Source organism: Gouania willdenowi, chromosome 6, assembly GCF_900634775.1.
Source record: "Gouania willdenowi chromosome 6, fGouWil2.1, whole genome shotgun sequence".
In the NCBI taxonomy this organism is placed as follows: domain Eukaryota; kingdom Metazoa; phylum Chordata; class Actinopteri; order Blenniiformes; family Gobiesocidae; genus Gouania; species Gouania willdenowi.
In genome coordinates this window covers 12248279-12274081 of record NC_041049.1, presented here as the reverse complement: position 1 = coordinate 12274081, position 25803 = coordinate 12248279, and the positions used below count along the sequence as shown (strand labels likewise).

General features: G+C 38.1%; 1 protein-coding gene across 6 annotated transcripts in view; it reads right to left on the bottom strand.

Annotated features, from left to right (window-relative positions):
• The window catches only part of LOC114464323 (ELKS/Rab6-interacting/CAST family member 1-like), a 135503-nt gene that overhangs the window by 46922 nt on the left and 62778 nt on the right, over positions 1–25803 (bottom strand). For all 6 annotated transcript variants that reach the window (XM_028448367.1, XM_028448368.1, XM_028448369.1 and 3 more), the window contains 3 exons: positions 15176–15311; positions 12200–12331; positions 7271–7431 (listed from right to left, as the gene is read on the bottom strand). In XM_028448367.1, the coding sequence (XP_028304168.1) occupies positions 7271–7431; positions 12200–12331; positions 15176–15311 (429 nt within the window). The remainder of the gene's footprint in view (positions 1–7270; positions 7432–12199; positions 12332–15175; positions 15312–25803) is intronic.

Here is a 25803-nt window from a genome sequence, read left to right as displayed (position 1 = left end):
CAAACACATGACTCCAGCTCACCACTGTGAGGAGCTGTGTAGTGAAATAGATATAGGTGCGCTAGCACCCCCTCACACACAGGTGAAATAAAATTTAAATACACATTTGGAAATGACCAAATTACTCCAAAATAATGGATGCACAAACTTGGGGTATTTGGAAGCCGTTGACAAAGGTCGAACAGTGTAGGGGAGATATTCGTTCAACACACACGCACACACACATACAGACCTTTCTTTCATTATAGTATAGATTTATCAAAAAGTTGAGACCGCAACCCACACATATTGTTGTGCTCAAGAACACACTATACAAGCCCAGAAAGTACCGACACCAAAACTTTTTTCAAATCTTGACATATTTGTTCAACTAAATTCTTGCAAATAAATCCTTCTGTGTATTTAAAAGCCACTGATTATTCAAAATATCTGAAAATAAGATGTTTACTTGTAAGCTGAATAAGGCCAAAAGTAAGTGTTCAGTGGTATTTCTGATGAGAAAAAAGGTGGACTGATATTCAAGTTTTTGCAGGTGTCTGACACATAAGGCACAGGAAAAGATTTCCAAATTACAATCATTAAATTATCAGGAACAGTTCAAAGTGCTTCTCATTATTATCACATTAATGAAGATCAAGAATAGCAGATCAGTGCTGGTCTCTATGTAAAATCTCAAGTCTGACCAGTCCCAGACAAAGATAAGACCAAGGTAGAGAAAACAGTCAAACGCATCATTGCTTATTCTCAGTGGGCCCTATTCTCCGTCTGGACTTAAGCGCTTTTTTACGCGACTTTCTCCTGCGCGTATTCTCCGGCCCAGGTTCCTGACACGCCCACCACGCACAAATCAACCAAAAGCGCATAGTCTGTGAATGAAGGCGGTCTGAAGCATAGGCGACGGACTGGACCATGATGTCATTATTTTTGCGCGGTCTAGAAATCACAGAACATGGAGTTTTCCTAACTCTTGTAAATGTCATTGAAATCCGTGAAAATGATATAAGTACACTTTTAATTTGAAATGCCTTTATTTGATAAACAATGTAACAGGTTGATTTGATCAGATTACGGCAGGGTGAAGATCGGACACATTTTTCTGTCTGAGCCACAGTTAAAATCTCTCATTTTACCCACATATTAACGCCAGATTAATGCTTGTTTCTGTGGAAGGCCTGATTTTTTTTTTTACTTTTTACATTCAGAAATGATCAGTGTGCATTAGTTGTCATCATCATCATCTATCATCAATGTTTCACTTGTTATTTACTCTCGTAGTGGATGAAACTCTGGCTTTATACACAGTGTTAAAATAGTTTAATCAGTCTGACGTCTGTCAGAGTTTCATTTACCGAGCTGCAGCAGCTGACGCGCTCACCCACCCCCGTGACAGCGTGACAGTGTTAGTTTGGATATATTCTTTCTGGGAGTCTCTTCTGCAATGAGTGCGTGTGGCTTAAATTGTAACTAAGTCCATCCTTCTTATGCAATATAATGTTTCACCTTCTCGGGGCGCTGCACTTACTCCAGGTTCAGAAGTGCGTAAGAGAAAAATAACTTAAGCTGACGGGAGAATATGTGTAAGGACAGATTTGAATGTGAACACCCATATTTCAGGGCCGCTCCACCCAGAGTGCGTAACTGGGATGGAGGCGCGCAGTGACTCAAGTACCGGGGGTGAATAGCGCGCAGCCAAAAACAGCGCAGCTGCGCAGCTTTTTTGACTTACCCACATGGAAGCATAGAGCCCAGTGTGATGACAACAGCAAAGACTCAGACAGGAAGACATTAAAGAATACAACTTGTAGACATCCTATAGGGCGTAATGACATTCCCAGACAAGTGCTGGAGGAGTAAGACGTGAAAGAAAAATATGCAAAAAGGGGCCAAAAGACATTGAGGACAGGAAAGACAATGAAATCGAAAAATGACTGAAGAAAGGCACGAATGACAGCCTGAGGGCGGAATGACAGACATGGAAGAATGGGGGTGACAGAAGAGATGTATGCAGATGTATGCTGGCAAGAAAATGGGAGGAAAGAGATAAAACTGAGCAGAGCAGCTGGGGAGGTATAAACACAATTTATAGCATTCACCTTGACCTATCAGAGAAGTCTTGCAGCAAAAGGCTGACGACAGCGCAGCAACTTTTTAAAAACATGTAGTTATGTGTGTTCCTGCTTAAAAAATGTGCCATGTTTCATTTCAAGTACATAGCATGAATGTGTGGGAGCATGGAAATATCCAAAAATAATTCTAAATACAAACTGACAGCATCAATATTTCGACTGGAATGAACATTCCAACATCCCACACAACCAGTGAGTAACTCAACTCTTGTCCAGAACTAATGAATGTGTTACACCAAAGCTGACTGATTGGTTTCAATGTCAAGTGCATTTCAGCCCTGATTTCTCTGACAGGGTTCGGAGCTGCGTGTGAGACTTTGTGATACATCTCAATGAAATATGTTAACATCCAATAAAAACCTTATATAAAACAGATTAATTCTGCTCAGCACATAATTCCAGACCAATAAATTAGTGAAAACATTGTACATTCTGCATACTGTATGTATTTAAGTTAGGAGGATGTTTTACAAGTGGATATAAATCCTTTTTATACTGCTATCTAAAAGATTGATGCATGAACGGAAGAAGTGAGGGAGACAGAGAACACCGTATCATAATTTCTCCTGGATATCATGTATTGCTTTTGGCCTGAGGAAGTTGTTGTTGGACAGCTGTCTTTCCCCTCATTGCTCCCCCAGCTTCCTAAACTGCCAAAAGAAACATCTCCACTTCTTTTTCTTTCATTTTATTATCCTGATACTACAACCCCCCCCCAGAAATGAGATTTATAAATCTTGCCCTGACCTCTTTTACTCTTGCTTTTTGTCTTTGATTTGACCACTCCACACTCGTTTCCTTAACCTGCTCAGAGTTTTGTTTCCCTCCGCCTTAGGCCTCTTTTACAGGCCGTGAACTCTCACTGTTGGTCACTTTGAACACAGTTTTCTCCATCACATACTAAGTCTGCTTGATTTGGGTAGGTGTGAAAGTCCCCCGAACACTAAGGGGCACCTTGATTAACTTACAAGTAAACAGATTAATTATCCAGTGGATATTCTATAACTCTCACATAACCCTCAGATAAAAAATAATAATTATCCACACGGTTTACTACGCACCAGATTGTTATGGTTTGAATTCATTTTTTTCATATTTCTATTGAGTTGAACAGGTCATACCCAGACTAGTAAGTATAAAAGAATGTCCAATAAAACAATAGTTATTTTTCTAATTGCAAATTTGTTTGGTCATTTTCCCATTAAAAATAAAAAAATAAATGTCATTGCATTATATTGCATCTATCTTGGTCTAATTATCATCTATCGCAGCGGTCACCAACATGGGGCACCAGGTAGACCCCATGGACCATGTGAGGTGCCCTCAGGCCTGTTCTAGAGCTCTCGTCACAAATGAGCTCCGGACTAAAATCTCATTTACTTGCCAGGCTTTAAACCCACACAGATAAATACAGATATACTGTATGTACTGTAGTCAGTGCCTGAGTAGAGTTACATACTGCTGCACTTTATAAGTCTTTATATGTTTATTTTCACTGAAACACTGTGTTTTTAGGTGTCACAGATTTGGTATATGGGTTGTGATAAGATGTGTTTTTTTTTTTTTTTTAAAACGCAAAGTGGATTTTCAAAAATTATTAAAATAATGGTTAAATTGTACAAAGTGCAAACATGTGATATGTTTTATGAGATTTGTGGAACATTTATGAGGAACACGATGATTTCCTGTGAAACGTAATGAAAATTGTTATGGCAATTTTTATATTCATCATAATATCGTCAAATGTGTGTTCATGTGTACAGATCGTATTGTACTCAGTGCAACACAGAGTCTCTGCTGAAGGCCAAAACTCAAACTCACGTGCAGATATGCACGCACACACACACTATCAAGGATAGATAAGAGTGGGGCCCAATCTTCCTCATAATATACACGTCTTCATCATCCTCAAATGTTTCCACTGTTGGGCATCTGACTCCCTCCTTCTCCTCACCTCGGGGTGGAACTTTTTCTGTTATCTGTATAAAAGCTTAAGCTGTGAAACTGTTAGTTAGAGTGGGTCTTGCCTTTTTGCTCTGCCACGAGCCTTTTGCCTTTCATTCTTTCAGGATGGAAGCTTCTTTTTTACTCCTTTTTTCTTTAATTTTATAATAAATCTTTTTTACAAAATCATCAATGCCTCGCCTGGACTCCATCATTCAACCAGAGCAATAAATCATGTCTCCAAATGAGGTCAACCGCAAATTTGCCGTGACAAAATAAAACAAGTGCATAACGTAGGATAAATAAAGTGCTGCGTTTTGAAAGTTAAAGTGAAAACATTTATTCACTTGCTTTGAATGCTAAACAAGCCATTAGCTATCTAGAAGCTAACACTGAGGAAGAATGAGGTTAGCATTAGTAGTTAGAGTCGCTATCATTGTAGAAACTAAAATGTGAGTGCAATATTTTAGTGGGTGTCCCCATGCAGTATGGAAGACAGTGTGTGTGGAGTAAAGAGAAGAAAAAGGATGAGGTTAAAAAGCAAGATGACTGTGAAGTATATATGGGCTTTAGGAGCTCTATTTGGTATTTTGTTCTGCAGGGGAGTTAACGTGAGTCATGCTGACTCATACATCACATCCTTCAGCAACATTAAACCTTACAGGGATGTAAGACTATGGGCAGCAAATGACAGGAAATACAGCTGGCAGCTTGTGCACAGACAGTTTCATGTGCATTACATCAAGATGTATGCACACACTAGACTGCACAGTCACCTTAAACATGTTGTGCTTTACATTACCGAACCCTAATGTCTACTGAATAGCATGAGACATGACTTCATATAGATTACTCACAGCAGGACAGTAAGCAGGTAGCTGAATTATCTCAATATTAAAGTCTAAAGAAGCGGAGGTGGAGAACAGTCCTATGTCCAAAGGCAGAGTAATATATCTAAATTATGTGTAATGTCCCCTGACAGATTCAAAAACAGAAAACTGACGTACAAATATTGAATTTTGAACTGGTGATGGCTAGAATGGGAGAATCTTCTCAGCCCAGATTGGTTTTTTTGCCTACTTTTAAAACTAAAATTCTACCTGCACCTTCCGTTAAAACACAATAGTTCTACATAACCACAAAATATATTAAAATACCTTGACATACAAAGCCTAGTCATTGTCATTTGCACATTAAAGTGTGTTTTCATGCCGCTGTCATTTTGTTTTTGTTTTACATTTTATTTAAATTTATTTATTCATGTATGTCTGTCCCAGTCGTATATTTGCACTATTATTCTATGTTAGTATTTATTTTTGTTCTTACGTAAATTTCCCCTGTGGGGATCAATAAAGGCCTATTCTATTCTATTCTAGAAAAACTAAAGACGATTCTTTCAAAACATTGTCTTTACAATGATTTAGCCAAATTAATTCGCTTTTAAAACAAATGTTAACTAATGTACAGTAATGTATACACTGAACAAATAAAATGAAAGCACACCAAAACTCAATTGCCCACTGGGGCACTTAAATCTGTACATGTCTGGCTTTTTTGTGTGTTTATGCAGCCTGTGTTTGTGTTTATACAGTATGTGTGACCTCCAGCACTAAGCCTGATCCCATGTACTCTTTTCAAACAAACGTCTAAGCATCGATAAATCCATGCTTTAAGTACGAAACAAGGCTCCACATTCTAAAGCACTGATGACTGTAATAATCAAACGGGTCGTAACTGCACCGATAAAATGCTCAGTGACTCTGCGCACCTGGGCACACATGAACACGAACACCCATGCAGAACACAAAATAAATGCTTTAAAACCGGGAGGAAAACAAAATCACAGAGCATGCCTTTATTTCCCATGATGCCCCAATAAAAGCACATTTAAACAGGCAGAACATTCATACACTGACATTACTTTTGGCTTCTTGTTTATCCCAAATCATTGTTCCATTAAATTGGACCAAGTTGTACAGTCAAAGAAGAAAAAAAAAAAGCCCAAACCAATTTGAGTTACATTACTTCACATAATAACTGTGTTGATGCTCTTCCTAATTCTATATCTTGAAAGTGCAGATGAAAAGCATAGATAAAAAACAGACAGTGATAATGAGGTGATAGGTGAAGGTCATGTCAGTTTGACCAGTAGATTTCTCTCTCTTGTGACCTTTAGACTCATTTCAAAACAAGATCAGTCAGAAAATGCAATCCTCCACAAATTGCCAAATATTTTCCAGATATTGTCATTTATCTGATCAGCGATCCAGATCATGGTACTATGATCATTTACACTGTAAAGGCTTGGAGGAATTTTATATCCCCATTAATAACAATACATTAGCTCAAAATGTGTTGTCGTTCCCATTTTCTTTAGAAAAATCACTCTACCAATCAGGGAAAAACTCAGTGGGGTAACTGAATAACCAAATCAACATAACAGTCAAATTTTATGAAGATCGATCGATTATGAACCAGGATATGAATTTTGGAAGTTCGGCCAATCATGAGCGACAGGGATTTTTTGATTTTTGTAACTGATCTAGAATCTATATTGACCCGTATCCTTTCCAAAACTTAACAACATCTTCCACGGCCTAAGGCAGTGGCTTCCAAAATCTTCTTGGGTCGTGACCCCATTTTTATGACGCAAATTTCTTGCGACCCCAGAGACAATTGTTCTCCTGCAATTAGTTTTTCTTCAACAATTACTAGACATTTCAGGCGACCCCAAGGTTAAAAAACACTGGCCTGAGGTCTGGTTAAAGTCTTGTCAAAATTCATTATGTACTTTTAATGTAATCCTGCAAACAGAAAAACAAACAAATGAATAAACGCCAGTGAAAATATTACCTTCATGACGAAGGTAATTCATCCATCTTCCTGCCTTTTTAGAATCTTTGGATTATTGAGTTCAGGTCATTAAAGTCGTCCAGCTTTAACCACTCTACACCTTGAAAATTTGTCTAGGCTTCATTCCAACACATGCATCCTCTCTTGTTTCTACTGTCTACTCATCAGGTGACATCTTTCCATGTTCTCCTCAAACCAGTTTCTACTCTCACTTATCTGTTAACTTCATTGTTGATAGATTTCCCTACCTGTCACTGTGATTGGTACACCATCATTGTCCTAATGACCTCCTACAGTAAATGTCCTGTGTATACTCTTCATATACTGTTACAGTTTGACACACTTACTTCATCTCCAGGACTTCTTCAAGATGCTTCCTCCTCTCGGCCCTCAGAGCGGTCAAGTGACCTTCCTTCTCAGCCAGTGAGACTTGAGTTGATGACAACTTGGCTTTCATCACGTCTAGCTCCTGTTTCACCTTCGCCATGGCAGCCAGCAGATCCTCTACCTGCAACGAGCATTGACAAATACAATTAAACTCCTTGTTTCTTCTTTTTTCTTTATCTTATGATCAGATTTAACCTCACTGCTCTTTATCTTTAAGTTTCTGAGTGGGTTGATTATTTCTGTGTGTGTCCAGGAGTGCGTGCGGCTTCATATCTTAAAGCTATTTCACTGTTTTCACACAAAACACTCCGTTGCAGGACACAAGCGTGTCATTTTCCGTCTCTGTGTTTTCGTTTGTCTCTCTGTTGTTTCTCTATTTCTCCCTCGTCTCTGACAGATATTTAATCTGTATACCTTTCTCTCCCAGGCTGTGTAATGTATCACCGTGTCAGATTATGTGTGTGAGCAGCGTGTGTAGTTCCTATGAACAAGATGTTCAACACCACACATGGCAGAACTCATATTTGTCTCTCTTGTTTTAGTTAGATAACACCTACCTCTGTAATCTGTATATAAAACGAGTGCATGCATCAGCAAAAGAAAAACCAAATCCAAACTCAGGATTCTTTTACCAAAGTTCTGGGAATCACTGAGGTGAAAACTTGGAATGAATGGATGAATGACAGGAACTTAATGAAGGCTCAGGGAAACTCACACATCTCCGGTTACAGATTAATTCTCTTTATAATGATTTTATTCATCCAAACACTGTTTTTTCTACAGAGCTGTTCATCATGTTTTTAGTCATATCCGCTCTACATCCTGTGTTCATAACAGCATCCTTCATTCTAACAAGGACCAGTAGTTGTCTGAAAAAACAACAATATCAAAATCAACTCAGGTTTGATGTCATTATATATTCCTTAACTGAACAAGTTCAAAAGTTATATAGCCCAAAGAAAAAAGGTAACACTTTACTTGAAGTTTTATACATAACGCTGACATTATGCTGCCATTAGCATGAATAAGGTGTCATGAAGGCTGCCATTAAGTGTTGTTCACTAAATCATGACACCTTTGGAGCTATGTTTGCATTTTTTGGGTTAGGTGGAGGGATCTAGTGGGGTTAGGGTTAAGGTTAGGGTTAGGGTAACAAAGGACACTCTGATTGTGAAGCACTTTGTGACGTTTCTGCTCTTGAGAGATGCTATATAAATAAACTTTTACTTACTTACTTAATGACAACCTTCATGACACCTTACTCATGCCAATGATAAGTGTCATGTCATAATAATGACAGTGTAATGTCAGCCTTTTGTATAAAACTTAGAGTAAAGTGTTACCAAAAACACTCACAACATTTAAACCATATTTACATCTTCTGAATGTGTTTCTGTTGTGTCCGTGTCAAAAAAAATAAACAATTCTGTCACTGCTTCAGGACAGACAATAAAGTCTATCCCTATAGCACAAAAGTAGTATAGTATTTTATGTTTTTTAAGGAAAAATCTAATTTGACCATCTAGTTTTTTAAATTTCTTTTTACTGTGACCTTCCAACATCATATGATTTATATTCCACATTTCAGCATCTCTGAGTGGTGAAAGATTGTCTACAAACAGTTATGGAGTTTACTGCTAAAGCTCTAAAATATCAGGTTTAAAGAGTTGACTTCCCCTTTGGCTGTTTATTGACATAAAAACGATGTGAGGAACTGAAAAGAAAGAAGCCAGATGAAATGAATGCAGACACACACACATACACACACAGAGGCTTGTGTGATGATGACAGTTTGTTACCTTTGACCACCTAAATCCAGTTGTGGTGAACTCATGCATTGGAATGTGACAGAGCTGCATACGAAATAACAGAGAAAGAGAGAGAAATGTGAGAAAGGATGGTGAAAACGACGAGGGAAGAGGAGACAGGATGAAGGGAAAAAGGCGGAAAGGGACTTTAGGAGGAAGACAGGAACAAGAAAACAAGGCCAGATCCAAGCTGAGAGAAGGAAAGTGGAAGCAAACAGAGGAGCGACGAAATTATTAAGATTTATTCAGAAAGGGAGGGATGACAGTGAAAAGAAATGAAGAAAGTTGCAGGACGTGTGTAGCCAGGAACACAGGAAGCGTTTGAAAGAGGAGAGGAGGGAAGAAGAGATGACAGGAGAGGCTTTTTGCCAGTCTGGTGAATAAAAGGATGCAGGGATGCAGGCACGGGGAGAGGAGTGACAAGAGCCGGCTGGAAAGAAGGCAATGAAGGACATAAGGATTGTGTGAAGAGGAAGATTCCAGCTCTGTTTTCTGGAGAGTGCGTTTGGGATAAAAGGAGGCGGAAGAATAAAAGAAGGAGCACCAAGTTCAAACATTAAACTGCTCTGGTCAATAAAAAGTGAGAGACAAGAGCTCGTCTGTTTCAGTTGGGTGTTGAAGGAGACAGAGGGAGTGTGTGTACTCCTTCCTCTGCTCTCCCAACACACACACGCACACCTTTTTGTACGTGCTCACACAAACAGTTGTGACTCATTTCCAGACGAAAAGATTTGTCTTTTTTTTTTTTTTTTGTGCAGCGTTGGTCAAAAGCCTTTGCCAGTCGATCCACATGCAAGGATGCTAGTGTACGACGTCCACGCACACACATTGTCAGGACTCGGTCGCACCCAATGACTGTGCTGTATTCTATGTGTGTGCGTGCGTGTGTCTGTATAGAAACGTTGTGATTGTGTCTGCCAACTAAAACAGGCTCGTCTTTGAACATACTGGCCTCATTATGGAAGGAAAACTGTGTACCCCTGTCATCATTTTATAAATCATTATGTGAAAGGATAATTACAGTTACCCACTCCCAAAAAAGCAGCACAAAAATATTTATTTACAATTTTTACTTGTGGATTCAGACACCTGCGGCGAGTTGAAAAACCAAAGTGACGTCCGTGTGGCTCCTGCCTAATGCTGGGCCTGCAGCTCCTCTGTCTGTCAAACTGGTGTGTGTGTGTGTGTGTGTGTGTCTGGGAAACACGAATGAGTGTAAGAAGTTGGCCGTCCTCTGTTTTAATGTCCGGCTTCGGATGTCAATGTCCACACATGTAGGTGTGTGTTTGTGATGAAAGCTTTAGTTAGTGTTGTTGACGTTGGAGGAGGACAGTAACTCTCTGCTCCCTCTGACCTTCCTGAAGGATTCGAGCACCACAACGATCTCAGGACCAAAAAGCAACCATTGGTTTAGCCACACACAAGTGACAAAGAAGTTAACACACTTTTACATAAATTATACTGGATTTTAAACGTGGAACAAAAGGATTAATAAAATACAAGATGTACTCGGAGAGCGCAAACCTCCGCCAAGCACCAAATATCCTCTTTGTAAATATTGGCCGTTATCTACTGCTTCTCAGTGATTCTGATCATAGTACCATGATCATTTACACTTTAAAGTAAATCCACTACTGTAATAATGATACGATAGGTCCAAATGCATTGGCACCCTATTATTTATTTATTTTTTAATCTGTAGTTTCATCTGGATCTGATCCTGATAAAACACGTTGGGGATGAACCAACCTGTCAAATTTAATAAATATCAGTCAATTATGAACCAAGGTAAGAATTTTTCAAATTTCGCCACTGAGAAATTGAATTGGGATAACTCAATTTTTTCAAACTTGATCCAGAATCAGTATTATTGATCCGGATCTATATCCTTTGGGGATATGAGGTTAAAGGTAGGGTTGGTGATTTTCGAAAGCTAGCATGATTATGAATGGAGCTTCACCGGCGACTCCGCCTTTTTTTTCCAATTTCAGCCAAGAACTTAAAAAGGGTATCTGGAGAAAATTACCTACCCCAGCATTAATATTTAACTTAAGGCCCCAATCTGCTTGAAATTAGAGTAATGGATCAGAAATAAAGAGTTACTAACATCTCAATACTCCAACATATTATTTTACAGGTGGGAAAGAAACCAAATCCTTTAGTTCCTAAACCTGTGGAGTCACTTGGAGTTTAAATGGGGTCACCTGAAATTCCTTTTTTTTTTTTTAAAAACTCTTTTAATTATTATTCTTTTTTTTTTTTAAAGTAAAACAAAATGCGATCTTACCTTATCACTAATCCTGGCTACTCTGTATTTGTAATACAGTACAACAAATCAAATCAAAAGAAAAAAAAAGGTATTTTGGGTCGCTAGAAATTCTTGATATTAAAATGGGGTCACGATCCCAAAAAGGTTGGGAACCACTGTCTTCAACCGTTTCTGCGGCTGCTCCAGAATTAATAATTAATTAATAACATCCGCCATACGAAGACAAACACACAACCAGACACACCTTGTTTATCTGTCGTTGGAAAAACTTGAATGACTAAAATGTGAATTAAAAAATAGCCATTTACATTATGTTCATTATGGAAAATGTATCACCCTCAACAAAGCATAATTTCCGTTAAGGCTAAATTATTTATACTTTAGTTAGAGATACAAATTAGAATAGTCAACTTGAGCTCCGTTATGACAAAAGTAAACCTGTTTATGTTTACCAGCCCCTTTTCTTTAAATGGAGACATATTTGCATCCCCTCTAAATAAAGAATGACTGGGCAAATACACACACGCACACCTGAATGAGCTCAGCTGATGTGGACCAATGAGTGCTGACTGTTCCTGCTGCTGTTAGTACAGTAATGTTTGAATATGTCAGGATGAGTTTCAAATGTTACTCTAAAAACATTTGCACATCTTTACCACATGTGTCCACATGTAAAGTAAAGGACATGGAGACTTAAAGACCGTGTAAAGCACGGGGTTGAGTTTGGCTCATTGGAGTAAATGATTCTCTTTCATGCATAGAAACACACCCACAGGTGAGTGAGTCTGATCAGCTCCAGGGATAGACTGTACCTGTCTCTCAGAGTGTGTGCGTGCCTGTTCCTCCTGCACAAGCACCACCTCCCTCTCCGCTGTGATCTGAACACTTTCCCTCAGCGCCTCCTCCAGCTCCTCAATACGCTCCTCCTTTAGACGAAGGGAGTCCTACACAACAGGGGTGGAAGCAAATGTGACACATTGATGATGCTGAGAACTTCAATCACCTAATTGGCCTTAAAATATGCTTTCAGGTTGTGAAAATATTGGTCTCATGCCACCAGACCATCAAAAACACCTAAAAGATGATGTGTAATTAGTTTTCTAACTAACCTTTAGCAGACTAAAGGGCTAAACAAATTTCCCAGGGACCTGAAAGACATGTCAACTTCACACATATTTAAAAATGCATTAGAATTTGTAAAAATATGATTTTAATGTATATATCATGTATTTGTTTTTTTATGTATTTGTTGGTGTACTAAAAATGTGTCTTGATGTACCTTTTTATGTAATGTTTCTGTATTTTAACTGTCTTTATTTTTTTTCTGTCCTTACATGTACTAGTATCTTGATTTTTATTTATTTATTTATTTTATGGAAGATTAGCAACCACCACAGTGGAAGCTAATAGGGATCCAATGAACAAATAAAGAAAACATGTCAAAAACAAGACAGAATGAAAATGATCATGTGTGTAATTGTAGGTTAATCAGATTAAAGTTGTAAATGCTGGAGCCTGGAAAAGGGTAGACAACAAAAGTGATCATAAATTAACATTACTGTATGTTAGTGTTGACAACAGCACTGATAATAATTGATTTAAAGGAATCCTCCACTATTTCCACAAGTTTGGCCTAAAATGTACTCACTAGGAGATCTATGTCAAACGAAATGCATTATTATGCACAATATTTATTAGTAAATCACAAACTGTTGAAGGAATCCCACCCAAAAATGACTTCTATCCTCAGGGTTTGTGTGTCTTCAACAGTCCGTAATAACTCGCTAACTTCAGCCATCAGAGCGTCAGCCACGCACTGTTTAAGGGAGAGTAAAGGCCCGTTAGGAGAGCTCTTCATCTCTGCTTCATTGTCTACGAGAAAACCGTAGAGTTGGAACTGTCGCCCCATTTTTCCAGTCACAACTGTTTTTATCCTCGTTTGGTGAACAAAACAGGTTTATATCGGCATCTTTAACTTTTCCTGATTATTTAAAGCAACCAAAAGAAGCACAAGTTGGCATTTTGACCAAAAAAGCTGCTAAATGATCTAAAAATCAGGCTGAATGCTTCACTCCAATAGAAAACAATGGGCTGTTTCCAGGCATTGAGGCCGTGTGACATCATCAATCATGAGATTTCAAGAACGAGGAACACAGGCTCTAAAACTGTAAGGTAGTCCCCGATGAAATGCACATTGTACATAATAATGTGTTTTTTAGGAATACATCTTCTAACAAGTACATTTTAAAGACTTCCGGCCAAACATAAAAACCGTGGAGGATCCCTTTAAATACCTCATAATACAACAATGTCAAAACAACCTAATCACAAGAGTAATTGAAGTAAATTCCTTCTATCTTTGATCATCTACCTTGTCTTTTATCCAAGAATACAAACTGATCTCTTTAAGATAGATAATTTCTCTCTTTTCTGATGATTGTGAAAGTGCTGGCTATACCCAGAAAATGTGTTGATTTAATGTAACAGAGACAGAAACCTTCGTTGAACGGGGTAAAAAAAAAAAAGCTTCTCATAACAGCTTTAACTGGCAGATCCATGTGAGTGGATCCCCAGACTCCAAACCTTGGACGCTCCTCATGCATGTCATACAGCTGCTTACAATGTACAAAAAAAACTGAGAAGCCTGATCTCTGTCTGTCTCTGAGGATACGGATCAAACAAGAAGCTGTGTTTAAGAAAATCGACTGCCTCGGCTTCCCACTGTTCCCCTCTGTAAAAAAAGAAAAAAGAAGAAGGTTTTTTTCTTCTTCTTTTTCTTCTGGCCATGCTGTAGACTCACCCAGCTAAATTAGAGCTGTATGAATAATGGATGGAGAGAGGGAGGGTAAAGGGAGGACATGACCAAACCTCTAGAAACATCTTCAACACATGTGCAGACGCTGAGTCCTCCAACATTAATTTGTGACTAACTCTGCTGACTGTGATGAAGATTAATTACATTAAAATTTTCCCCTTTAATTGTACTGAATGACATTTACGCACATATTTGCTCTTTTGTTCCATTCACAGCCTGCAGAGCTGCTTAAACACTGGGTTTTCTTCACTTGGACACACACACACACACGCACGCACGCACGCACGCACGCACGCACGCACACACGCACACACACACACACACACACACACACACACACACACACACACACAGAAATCACAGCTTCTTTACTTGAAACCAAAGATCAATCATCACCTAAGGGTCCATACGCCTCATTTGGACACTGTCTGTTTTCATCTGTGTGTAATGGGAGAAGCCACTGGGGTCAGTGATTACTGGAAGAGGATAGACTGAGGCTAAGAGAGCTGCAGGGGAAAATCTGTGGAGGAGGCTTGAAATTAAACGAAAGGAAATAGGTGATGTAGATGTGAAATAAAGCCCCGCGATCAGAAATATGTAGAAAATGCACATGAGTGTTTAAGTGACGGTCACTTCAGACTCCCTACAGACAATTAGGAGTTCCTGACAGGCTGCAGGAAGTATTTTTAAAAACCCGTAGCGGCTCGTTTTTTTTTCCCTGTAATCACCTCTCCTCTCCTTTGTTTCCTCTCTCCTCATCATTCCTTTTCCTCTCCATCCCTCTATCTGCTCTCCCTGCCAATTATCTTCATTTCCCCGCTCACACACTTCCCCCAGTTGAAAACTGCATGTGAGAATGAGTTTGCCTGACATCGCCTCAGGCTGATCTCCCTGTCACGTTATGACGACGCCATGTTGCTGGAGCATTGGAAGGCAAGAAACTTTTTCACACGTTCATTTTACTCGTCTTCACCTTAATCTGCTGGGAGCTCTCGTTCAGGTTGTCCTCTCTCTTCTTGGCCTCCTCCATCAGCTGGGCGTTCTTGCTCTTCTCCACTTGCTCCTTGTGCTTCAGGTTGGCCACCTTTTTGGATTGGTCCTTCATTTGTCTACAGGAAGCCAAAAAACAAAGTCAACACAGGACAAAAGTCTTTATTCAGCCTCAGAATTATGTTGTGGTAATTTCAAGTTGATTTGATTTGAATGACAGGTTTTAAAGTCTTTACACTGGCTCTCAGTCAGCCTCAGAATAGACTTTAAAGTTCTTCTGTTGGTGTATAAATGTGTGAATGGGTTTAAGTCCAGAATACATCAGTGACATGTTAGTCAGGTATGAACCCAGCAGGTCTCTCAGATCTATGGACACAGGTCAGATAGTGGAGCCCAGAGCTCACAGTAAACATGTTGATGCTGTGTTTAGTTGTTATGCTGCAAAGAAGTGGAACAAACTGCCAGCAGAGCTGAAGTCAGCATCTAATGTGAACATTTTTAAATCAAAGTTAAAGTTCTCTACTGCATATGACTGAGAGGGAGATTTTTCTGTATTTAATGTTTTGTTGTTGATTTTAAACTGTTTAGTGTTTTCTGTTGCACTTTTTAATGATGGACAACATATTGAGTTGCCTTTTGTATGAAACGCACTATACCAATACATTTGCCTTGCCTTTACTTTCAAATGGCTACAGTGGAACTTTTCATGGGAACAAAAACATATGTAATAAAAAAAAAAAAAAAGGAAAAGTGGTGAATCCTTCACAATATCAGTTCTTGCTAAAGCAATTTACCTGATAGTCAGGAGCAGTGCTTGGTTTTTTTTCCAACATGTGTAAACTATTCATATTGTTTATCACTATGCCTGGGGTGCTTGTAGTGAAATGCAAGAGAGAAAATGTCATTTTGGGTGCTCATTTCCTTAATTGTATTCATTCTATTTGTCACATAGAAAGTTACACCCATGATCAGGAGGAACCTTTTCGAGATAAGTGTGTATTGAAGTTAAACGTACAAGGTTTCGTAAACAAGACAAGCAGCCTTTTAAGTATTTGATAAACATTGTAATCCTTATAAAGACAAAGATAATGATTATAAGCTTTTTATTATCAAGCAGTCCATGCAGACCATTTGCAATATAGAATGAATTAAAACGCTAATTTTTGTAGCAGTTAACACTGCACTGCTGCCCTGTTTCACCCAACACATTTGTGATTTCAGCACATGACTGGAAAAATTCAAATAATCTATATTAGCTTTGGTTGGAGCAAGAGGTGGTTTGTAAATGTGCATTTCATGACAATTAATAAACACAATTAAACCCCCTCACAAACATCAATTGCTCAGGAGGTGACAGTGACTAATCCTCCCAGCGAAGCTGATCTTTAATGTTCAGGGTTACACCACATTACCCAAAACAAACGCGAGACAATGAGATCATAGAGCAAGACAATGTGAGTCTGCGCAGTTCATTGGATTGTGAAACATCAAGGAGGGTAATCTAATGTAAAAAAACCTAATGAGAGGATTCAATTAAAGCCTTAAATCAACAATGGGATGGCGTGTGCACTGTCAGCATAATGGAAAATAGGAATAGGATTTTCACAGATTGATTAGTTTGTGTCAAAGGAACAGGGTCTAAATTACCATCTGGGGAAAGGGAACAAAGATGAGAGAGAGCAGTTTAATTCCCATTTAGCCTGTGTGGAAGCTCCATTGGTTTAACCACTGAGCTATTAACTATCACAGCATCTTGACTCCATTAGGACCCCTAACACCCTTTATACATACCATACACAGACCTAGTTATTACTGAACCAGTAGAAACTATGCTCTGGTAATATTAAAATCACAATAGTTTTTAAAGTTGTATACTCATTTCAATGTTTACATGCTTAAATCATTTTTATCCTTTTTTTTTCTCCATATCATATCAAACTCATGTTATCTCAGGGACTAAATATGGACCAGTTTGATTTCAAGTGGGCCGCAGATTTTTAGGCCGGAAAAAAAAAGGACGAATCTCAACATTAATGTGCCCTGGTTTGCACTTCTACGTATAAATGACATGTAAATGATAAAGTATGTGAGGCATCAATATTATTCAAACAATAAGTGACACACATCAGTCCCTGCAGGAGGTTTTCTTTTAAAATTCATTGATTTTGTTTTTGTAGAATAATTTGAGGAAAATCTAAGGATTTTATAAAAACTGAGGGATCCTTCAACAATTTAAAATGAAAAATAACACATAATATGTGATATAAGCGTGGGAAACCTGTTAGCCCTGCAAATATGTAGAGTTTCATTGAATTTTTGTTTTTGGAGATTTCTACAACTGAATTAGTGGGAAATTTACGCAATTATTCATGTCATTTTTACTTTCTCCAGCAGCCGAATTGGATGCTAAATGGTCGGTTTGACATGTGTTTTCAAAGAAGAAAAACTTTGCTCACCATAGGCATAAAGACTAACCAGTTCCCAGTGTGAATGTAAACAGCTTTATTGAAGCTCTTTGCAACAGAAACCAGTAAAGATGAGCCTTAGTTATGGAAATCCAAACCAATCCCTGTCTCCCACCAGCAGCGAAGCATGTGCGCTCTCTGTAAATCCTTTTTTATGAGTGGAAAGCTACATATTTTGTTTCTTGAAGCATAAACAGCGCCCAGCGATCACATGACCTTTGACCTGTGTATGTGCACCCCCAAAGCTCTGAGCTTAACTTGGTTCATTTGCGCTCCGACGGGTTGTACGCTGAGTTCAACCTCCTGTCTGCATTCACTTACGTTTCTGTTTACATGTGGACAGATTCATGCGTTCTATCACAGAGCAGAAGATAACACTCCTCTTTCATCTGTGTAATGGGCTAATCCATCAAACATCATTGGTAATCAAGTTCATAAATTGTATTGACCAGGATAGTAAAATAAAATGCTTAATTCAGTGGTTTCCAAACTTTTTCTTGTCCTGACCCTATTTTTACATCACAAATTTCTGGCGACCCCAGTGACTTTTTTTTCTCTAAAATCTGTTCTTTGATCGTGTTTTTTGTTATATTGTGTGTGTACAAATACATACTAGCCAGGATTAGCGCACAAAAGTGACAATATGCGGCAGCTCAGATATTTTTATACAAAATTTTATTTGAACTACATTTATATTTGAGAAAAGTGAAAGTATAGAAGAATACAGTTTGAGATTGTGTGCAGTGTTTTAATTTGAAAAGCAATATTTCTGACCCAAGCTGCCTCTTCCTGCACTGTATACCTATTTTTGTAATATTTTGCTTTTTTTTTTTTTACTGTGCAAAATAGATAAATAAATAAATAAAACCTGAAAAAATATTATTTTAATCAGTATTTTTTTGTTACTAGACAACCTTGGTTGAAAAACCCTGCCTTAATGTGTTCAATTAATTAATTAATTCAAAAATTAAGTCGATCTTAATCGAAAACATCGAGAGCGATTTGGGAGAAGTTGCAGGAGAAAGAAGTAAGATCCTGGTTTTTCAAACTCTACTAAATAATGATCAGTGTGTTGAGCTGTGAGCACATTTCCACCTTTACAAGGCACTGTTTTGTACCTTTTAATCTTTTTTAGGTTCCAGTTAAACAAAAAGGCACTTGAAATAAAGCTGTAATCGTGTTTTTAGGGTTGAATTGTCAAGCTCTTTGTTTAGGTTTGATTTCAGCTACACCATAAAAGTGCACCGTCGTTTCTTGATTATTCAGTAGTTAATTTGAGGCTCAACGCCCCCCGTGTGCGTGTAACAGGTCATAAACAGCCTGGAATGTTTTTATTGGATGATTTCCATGTAGCTTCTACCATCTGGTTCGCTCTCTAAGGTTTCCCCCCTTTCATGCTACATTTACTGTATGGAAGTGACAACGTTTTGGAGGAGAGCGCTTTCTATTGACTCAGCTCCCACCAGCGCTCTCACTAATTTTTACAAATGCTAAATGCTTGCGCTGCTGTTTTCAGCGTGTAATTCATGCGTAGATCTCACAATCACGCTTTAAATCTCAGCGACTCGTTTGATTTCATGCTTTCCTTTGCTTCAACTTATGTACTTATACTGTTTCCATTGAAGTAATCTATTCATTTACATTTAAAGTCATTTACTAGCAGCACCATTAAAAGGAAGAAGACTTTCTGACTATGGTGAACATCCACCGACTCCAACATTATGCTTTTTCTCTGGATTCAGTATTTTGGACGATAACTTCATTCTTTTTCCACTCTCTAATTTCTGCTTTTCCCTCGTATTGTCACTTCCATCTCCGGTGCTTTTCTTTCCCCCCAGGCTTTCTTTAAAAAATCCCAGCGGTTGAAGAAAACCAGGACAGTTTATGGTATGGGTACGAATCATTTTTCATGAAATTCATCCCCATGAATATGAGCTCCTCCAAAGGCTCAAAGGAAAACATTTGCAGATAAAACCTAGTGTGAACTATGTAGAAAATAACCCCATTAAATATATGAATCTATATGTGAAAAAGTATGTAGTTTGATAATGTATAGAAATTTGCGGTGGTAATAAGAAGCTCCTGCTGCAGAAAAATCTCTCTTAATGTTGGCAGTAAAAATGTGGCTATTCAGGGTTTTGCTCCCCCACCAAAATGTCACATGGAGTGCAAAATAGTTACACCCCTCACTGGGAACAATTACTGTGCAATCTGTCACAGTGACTGTGGGTAAAGGGAGGATTTGTCCATATCGTGATGCTGCGATATGAAAGTTAAAAAACAGTAGGAATTTGGAGAAATTATAATCCAAAACTGAGAAGTTTATTTATTATCAACTGACCTATGCAGATCATTTGTTGAAAGCTTTATTAGATAAAACCATTGTGTATGTCACAGTATACCTCATAGTTCAATGAATCAAACACCATTTACTTCAAAAAGAAAGGAAAAAGTTTGAAATTGCTGCTCAAAAGTTGGTTTTCATCTCCTCCGTAAACAATCCGTTTGTTGACATTTTTGCACATTGCATTGTGGTATGTGTAGATGTAAAGACAGATGCTTAGAAGTTTTTACTTCATTCTGATATTGGGTACAAACGAGAACAAAATCAACTAAATTCGATTTGCATATTTAGCAACCCATAATAGATTTTTGTGTATTGTTTTAATTTGTTAAGATTTTATTTTTATTCTATTTTTATGTGTAGAAACAAACACCATTCCAAGCTGCCTCAAATAGCATGTCTATATATCTATCTAAGAATGAAGTAAAAAAACATCCCATAATGCGGTGCATTAAAATGTCAACAAGCGTAGAATTTAAGGTGATGATGAAAAACTTTCAAGAGGAAATTTCAACCTGTTTCCTTTCATTTTTGCAGTAAATATTGTTGGATTAATTGATCAATGAGGTATAAACTATAATTTGATCTCAATTTTATGTTATTTTTTCATCAGTTTTGAAGAAGAAATTGTGAAGAAAATTGTGTTGGGATGGAGTTAGGGTGGCTGAAAATGTTCATTCTTCAAAGAGGGATGCAACAGAAAAAGTTTGACAACCAGTGAATTAGATGCACCTAGTGAAATTTCTGTTATTAGTTTCGTTGTCTTGGTAACTACGATATGGAGCATCAGCAGCCCAGGAGGTTAAGGAAGTCATTTAAAAAACCAAATGGTTGATGGTTGTAATCCTGTATCATCTCAAAAGTTGCTGGTAGTGTTTCCTTGGCCATTCACCTAATGATTAGGAGTATTTATTATTGATACATATGCGAAAAATAATCATTAATGAATCGCCTTATAGTTACATTATCTCGATAAAATCATATCTAACTTATACTGATTGTGAGTTTTTAAAGTCCCCTGTAGTTTACTTCTTTAACTAAATTCCATACAGTTTGGTTGAGCTTAGGTTAAACATAAAAGGCATAAGTTAGTGGAAACACGACGGCTGTGCTCAGCAACGGAAGTGCTTTTAAAATGTAAATCCTTTCTTCTCCATCCCTCTGAAATGATTTTCAATAGCTGCAGGAAACCACTTTAGGAAGCCACATCGCAGGGGAGTTTGTTGCCCATAGTGCAGCAAACACGTCTCACAACTGTGTAGGAGACTCACACAGACTCACAAATGCACACATTCGCACACTGTGAACCCACATGACGCACAGACACACAGCTGTGAATGTGAAGCAAGTTGTTCTCCAAACATCCAAACACAAACTTACATTGTATCAGATCCAATATCTTGGGCGGACCACATGGATATTTACTACACACACACACAAACGCACACACACGCTCACAGTTGAGAGTGCGATGACATGCAGCACACATCCACTTTCCATCCTTCGTACAGAAACAGACGCGTACCAACTGGATGCCGCACGCTGGGAATAAATACAATGACATGTTTGTTGGTGCACTTTGAACTTCCTAAAATGTTTGAAAAACATCCTCCTGAGCTGACCACGGCACACATACACGTCTTAAAAGGAACACAGAGCAGCCTTCATTAATACTTTTAGACAGTAAAAAACACTGGATATTGTCGGTAATGCATAAATAAACTTCAGTGAACCCTAAACTCTGGAAAGAAAAAGTTTTTCAGCCTCCTTCGTTAACTTACTGCTGATGTTCAGGGACACACATTAAGGTGATATTAATATTACATTTAGAGTCCTGCATAAATATTTGATTAGGAAAACTTGCGGGCATCATGTATGTTTATTTACTGCACATAGTTCAGCATCAATGATTTCATTTAAACCGTTCAAAATGCAGGATTTCCTTTGAAAGAAGAAGGAAGAAACTGATATTTCATCAGCCTTTTGCAAAATACACAACATAAAATAAAGATTTAAGATCGGTGTGGGAGTAGGAAAGTTTTGACCAGTGTCAGAACTTTTTTAGGATTTACAAAATTAATGCAGAAACTTTTTCTTCAAGAGGTGGGTTGAGTTTGTTTGGGGGTAAATAGAGAGTACGGCTACGACCCGTGTGTTTCCATAAGCTTTCCTTATATATATATATATATATATATTATCAGGTATGAAAAGCAGTAAGCAGATGACAGGCTTGTTGTAAAGACATTCTTCAGGTGACGCCTCTAAAGACCGATGCAGATTTTCTGCAAGTCAGCTGACAGTCACGTCTAGAGCCTGTTCTTGTTGTTCTATTATTCCTTTTTATAAAATCTTGTAGTGGAGGTGGAGCTAATCCATTAAGCATTTTGTAAACCAGGACAGAATCTGCATATTTTATTACATTTTCCCAGTTGCAAATTCTCATTCTCTCATTGCTCGGTTCTCTGGCTTTGATGCTCATATGTCTGTGCTTATTGCCTTCCCATAAAGGTGGTGAGGGATCAATGTGTGCACTTTTGCCCCAAACAGCCCCACATGGACCATGTGGTATCATAATTCACAATTTAGATGGTGGCATAAAAAAATGATCCTATCCATAAATTAGTATTATTAACCATTTTAAAAGAGGAAACCTCTGAGTGTTTATGTTTTTATTGTAAAAATTGTTGACATATATAGAATAGAATTTATTTTGTTTATTACCTCAAGCATGATATTTAACATATATTTATTTGCTTGTTTGTCACGATTTTGTCAAAGTTCCTCAACAGATTTGGACATTATTTTCATCCAAAGATAGACCTTACACCATGGAACATTCCATTACATTTTGGAGGGAATCTGGATCAATATACAGCTTCTGGATTAATTAAAAAATCTCAATCTTTCATATCACGGTTCGTTATTGACCAATCTTTATGAAATTTTACTCAGTTATGATCAGTTGGTTCTTCAATTGCTCAAAACGAGTTTCTTCCAGATCGGATCCTTATTGCACATTTCATCACAATTTTTTTAAAAAGGAGGGTGCCCATACATTTGGACCTAACATGGGAATAGAATTTTCCTACAAGCCTTTAATGTGTGAATAATCATGATTCCATGATCAGGATCACGGATCCAGAAAACTTTTCTTTGGCACAGGTTTGCACTCTTGCTTTTAAGTGTGCTCTCAATACACACGTATAGGTTTCGATTCTCATGTGGATTTTTTTTTGGAAACGCAAAGTAAAAAACATAGATTCATTCGGCAAGCTCTGCTGTATCTATTAGGCTGGAAAACTCCTTCTTGTGGATGACTTTATGTGTGTCTGGGTGATTTAGCGAGTGTCTGTGCAGGCAAAACAAAACAAGACCAAAAATACCTCCCCCAAAAAATGAAATAGAAAAGCAGATAGTTCCTGCCAGTTGTCACCCATTAGAAGGCATATCCCAGCACCTCAGCAATGCTCAGGACCTCAAACAAAACCCAAAACAAACACCGACACAGAATAATCAGGATGCATTTCCTTTTTTTAAGCAGCAAAGAGATTGACTTTTGACAATGGATGAGGAGTTCCTTCACTTATGATCAAAACTAACTGCAGGAAGAAACACAAGACAAGAATAATACAAAGGGCTGAAAACGAAAAAAGATCCCTCTGTTGTCAAGCAGACTATTTTCCTCCTTTTTCCCCTTCCCTTGCGCTGAATCACAAAAAATTCAGAACAGCGATGAAACGCTGACAAAATAGCACGGGGGAAAGTGGCTCGAGTAGTTGAAAGTAAAAACAAGAGCTGGTGCTGGGAAAGACCTTCACAGCGCAGAAAAGTGAACGAAATTCTCAGAACAACACATTCTGCCAGAAAAAGAGAAGATAAGTGGCCGTTATGTAGTTCATTCCAACTTTAAGTTCAGGTCTCTTTATGGCCTTGAGTTATTCGTTCTCAAAGGCCAGATTCAGTGTTAAGGATGACAACTTGAGATGTAGGCTTATTCGGCCACTGACTTTGTTGTCAAGGAATAGCCATTCATCCTCTTAAAAGTTACAATATTCATAAGCTTTTGTCTCCTAGCCAGGTTAAAAAAGAAGTTCCTAATCCTTATCGAATATAATCTAAAATGCATCTGTAACTGCTCCCAAAGTTTTTTCTTGTTTGACAGATAAAAGCCACATTCCAACTGATGATAGCCAGAATTTCATTCTCTGGTTTCTTCCTGACAATTTTGGTTTCACACCGTGGAAAACTAAAGCAGAAAACAATACATCTCATAAAAAACACAAATCAACATAAAACATCCACATACTGTGTGAGCCTTCTGTTCAAACATTCGAGAGTGATTAGATGTCTCTTTTCACAGTGTCCAAGTCCGTGGCTGCGTTCGAATAGTCCCTCCTATTTCCTTTCCTATCCACTTTTCCTTAACCCTGTGGATGACGTCATGGGGTAAAGGAAAAGTGTTAGGAGAGGAGTTAGGGAAAGGCTGTCACGTTTGTTTTGACAATCACACGCCCTTCCACTAGGTGACGTAATAATCAGAAGGCCGCGAAGGTTAGTGACGTCTGCCGTGGTTAAGAAACTATACATTTCCAAAAATGGACACTTTCCACTTATATAATCTCAAAAATCACACGGTTTAAATGTAAATCAAAGGAAAAGAGGCTACCAGGCTACGAGGAACAAAAATAAAACTAAAAAAACGTGACATTGAGAATAGTTGCTCACACTCACCTTCCACTCAGAAATATGAATTATGTTGAATAAAACATAATATGGCTAAAAATGTCTCTGATTTCCTATTCTTGAACGACAGAGAGTCTGTTTTATGTCAGTTATAATTGGATAATATGTCTGCATATCATAAAATATGGGTTTTCCTTTGGTAAAGGATGCATCAGAGTTTCCTAGGCTAACGGAGGTAAAAAAGGAAACATTGAGCCTCCTTTCCTGAGCTTAAAGAACACTCGAACGCTTTTTATCATGGCCACCACTTAAACACTTCCGGGGGTGAAGGAACAGTGGATAGGAAAGGAGATAGGATAGACTATTCGGACGCAGCAAATAAAAGAAATATACTTTACTGCGGTAGTCAGAGCATCAGTGAGGGTATCCAAGGCAGGGTACAACCCATTCTCACACCAATGATGCCACCATGCAAGACAGTTAATTGTCTTGCCAATGGACAGAAACAGCCAGAGTTTTAAACATCCAAGAAGACATTCCCACTCCTACCTATATCCCACAGTCGCCGGACTAAGTGGTGATGGCAAATCAAGTGTGAGAAATGTGCTTAAGAAAAGCTGCCCAGGCTTTATCTGAGTGTTGAGCCAAACACATGATGGATAGATGGATGGATTTGAAAAATGAAGTGTGGTAGTTCAGCTCAAAAGTCTCTTCCAAAGTGCACAGAAATTTATTTTATCAAGCTTTCCAAAGACTCTTGGCATGAAGGCAAACATCATACAAAATATCGCTCAGCTAAGCCCTTTTACAACAGCTGGACAACAATAAATCAGAAAAAGGAAAATGTTCAGTTGGAATTTTAATAGTTTTGACAAATGAAGTGTCTGGGAAATAAAATGTCGGATTCAATCGTGGTGATAGATAGATAGATAGATAGATAGATAGATAGATAGATAGATAGATAGATAGATAGATAGATAGATAGATAGATAGATAGATAGATAGATAGATGTCTTCTTTTTAAATAATATGCTATGGTTTCATTAGGGATGTCCCGTTATAACTTTTTAACTTACAATATATGAAACCAATATTGCAGTCTTGCGTATCGGACCATAC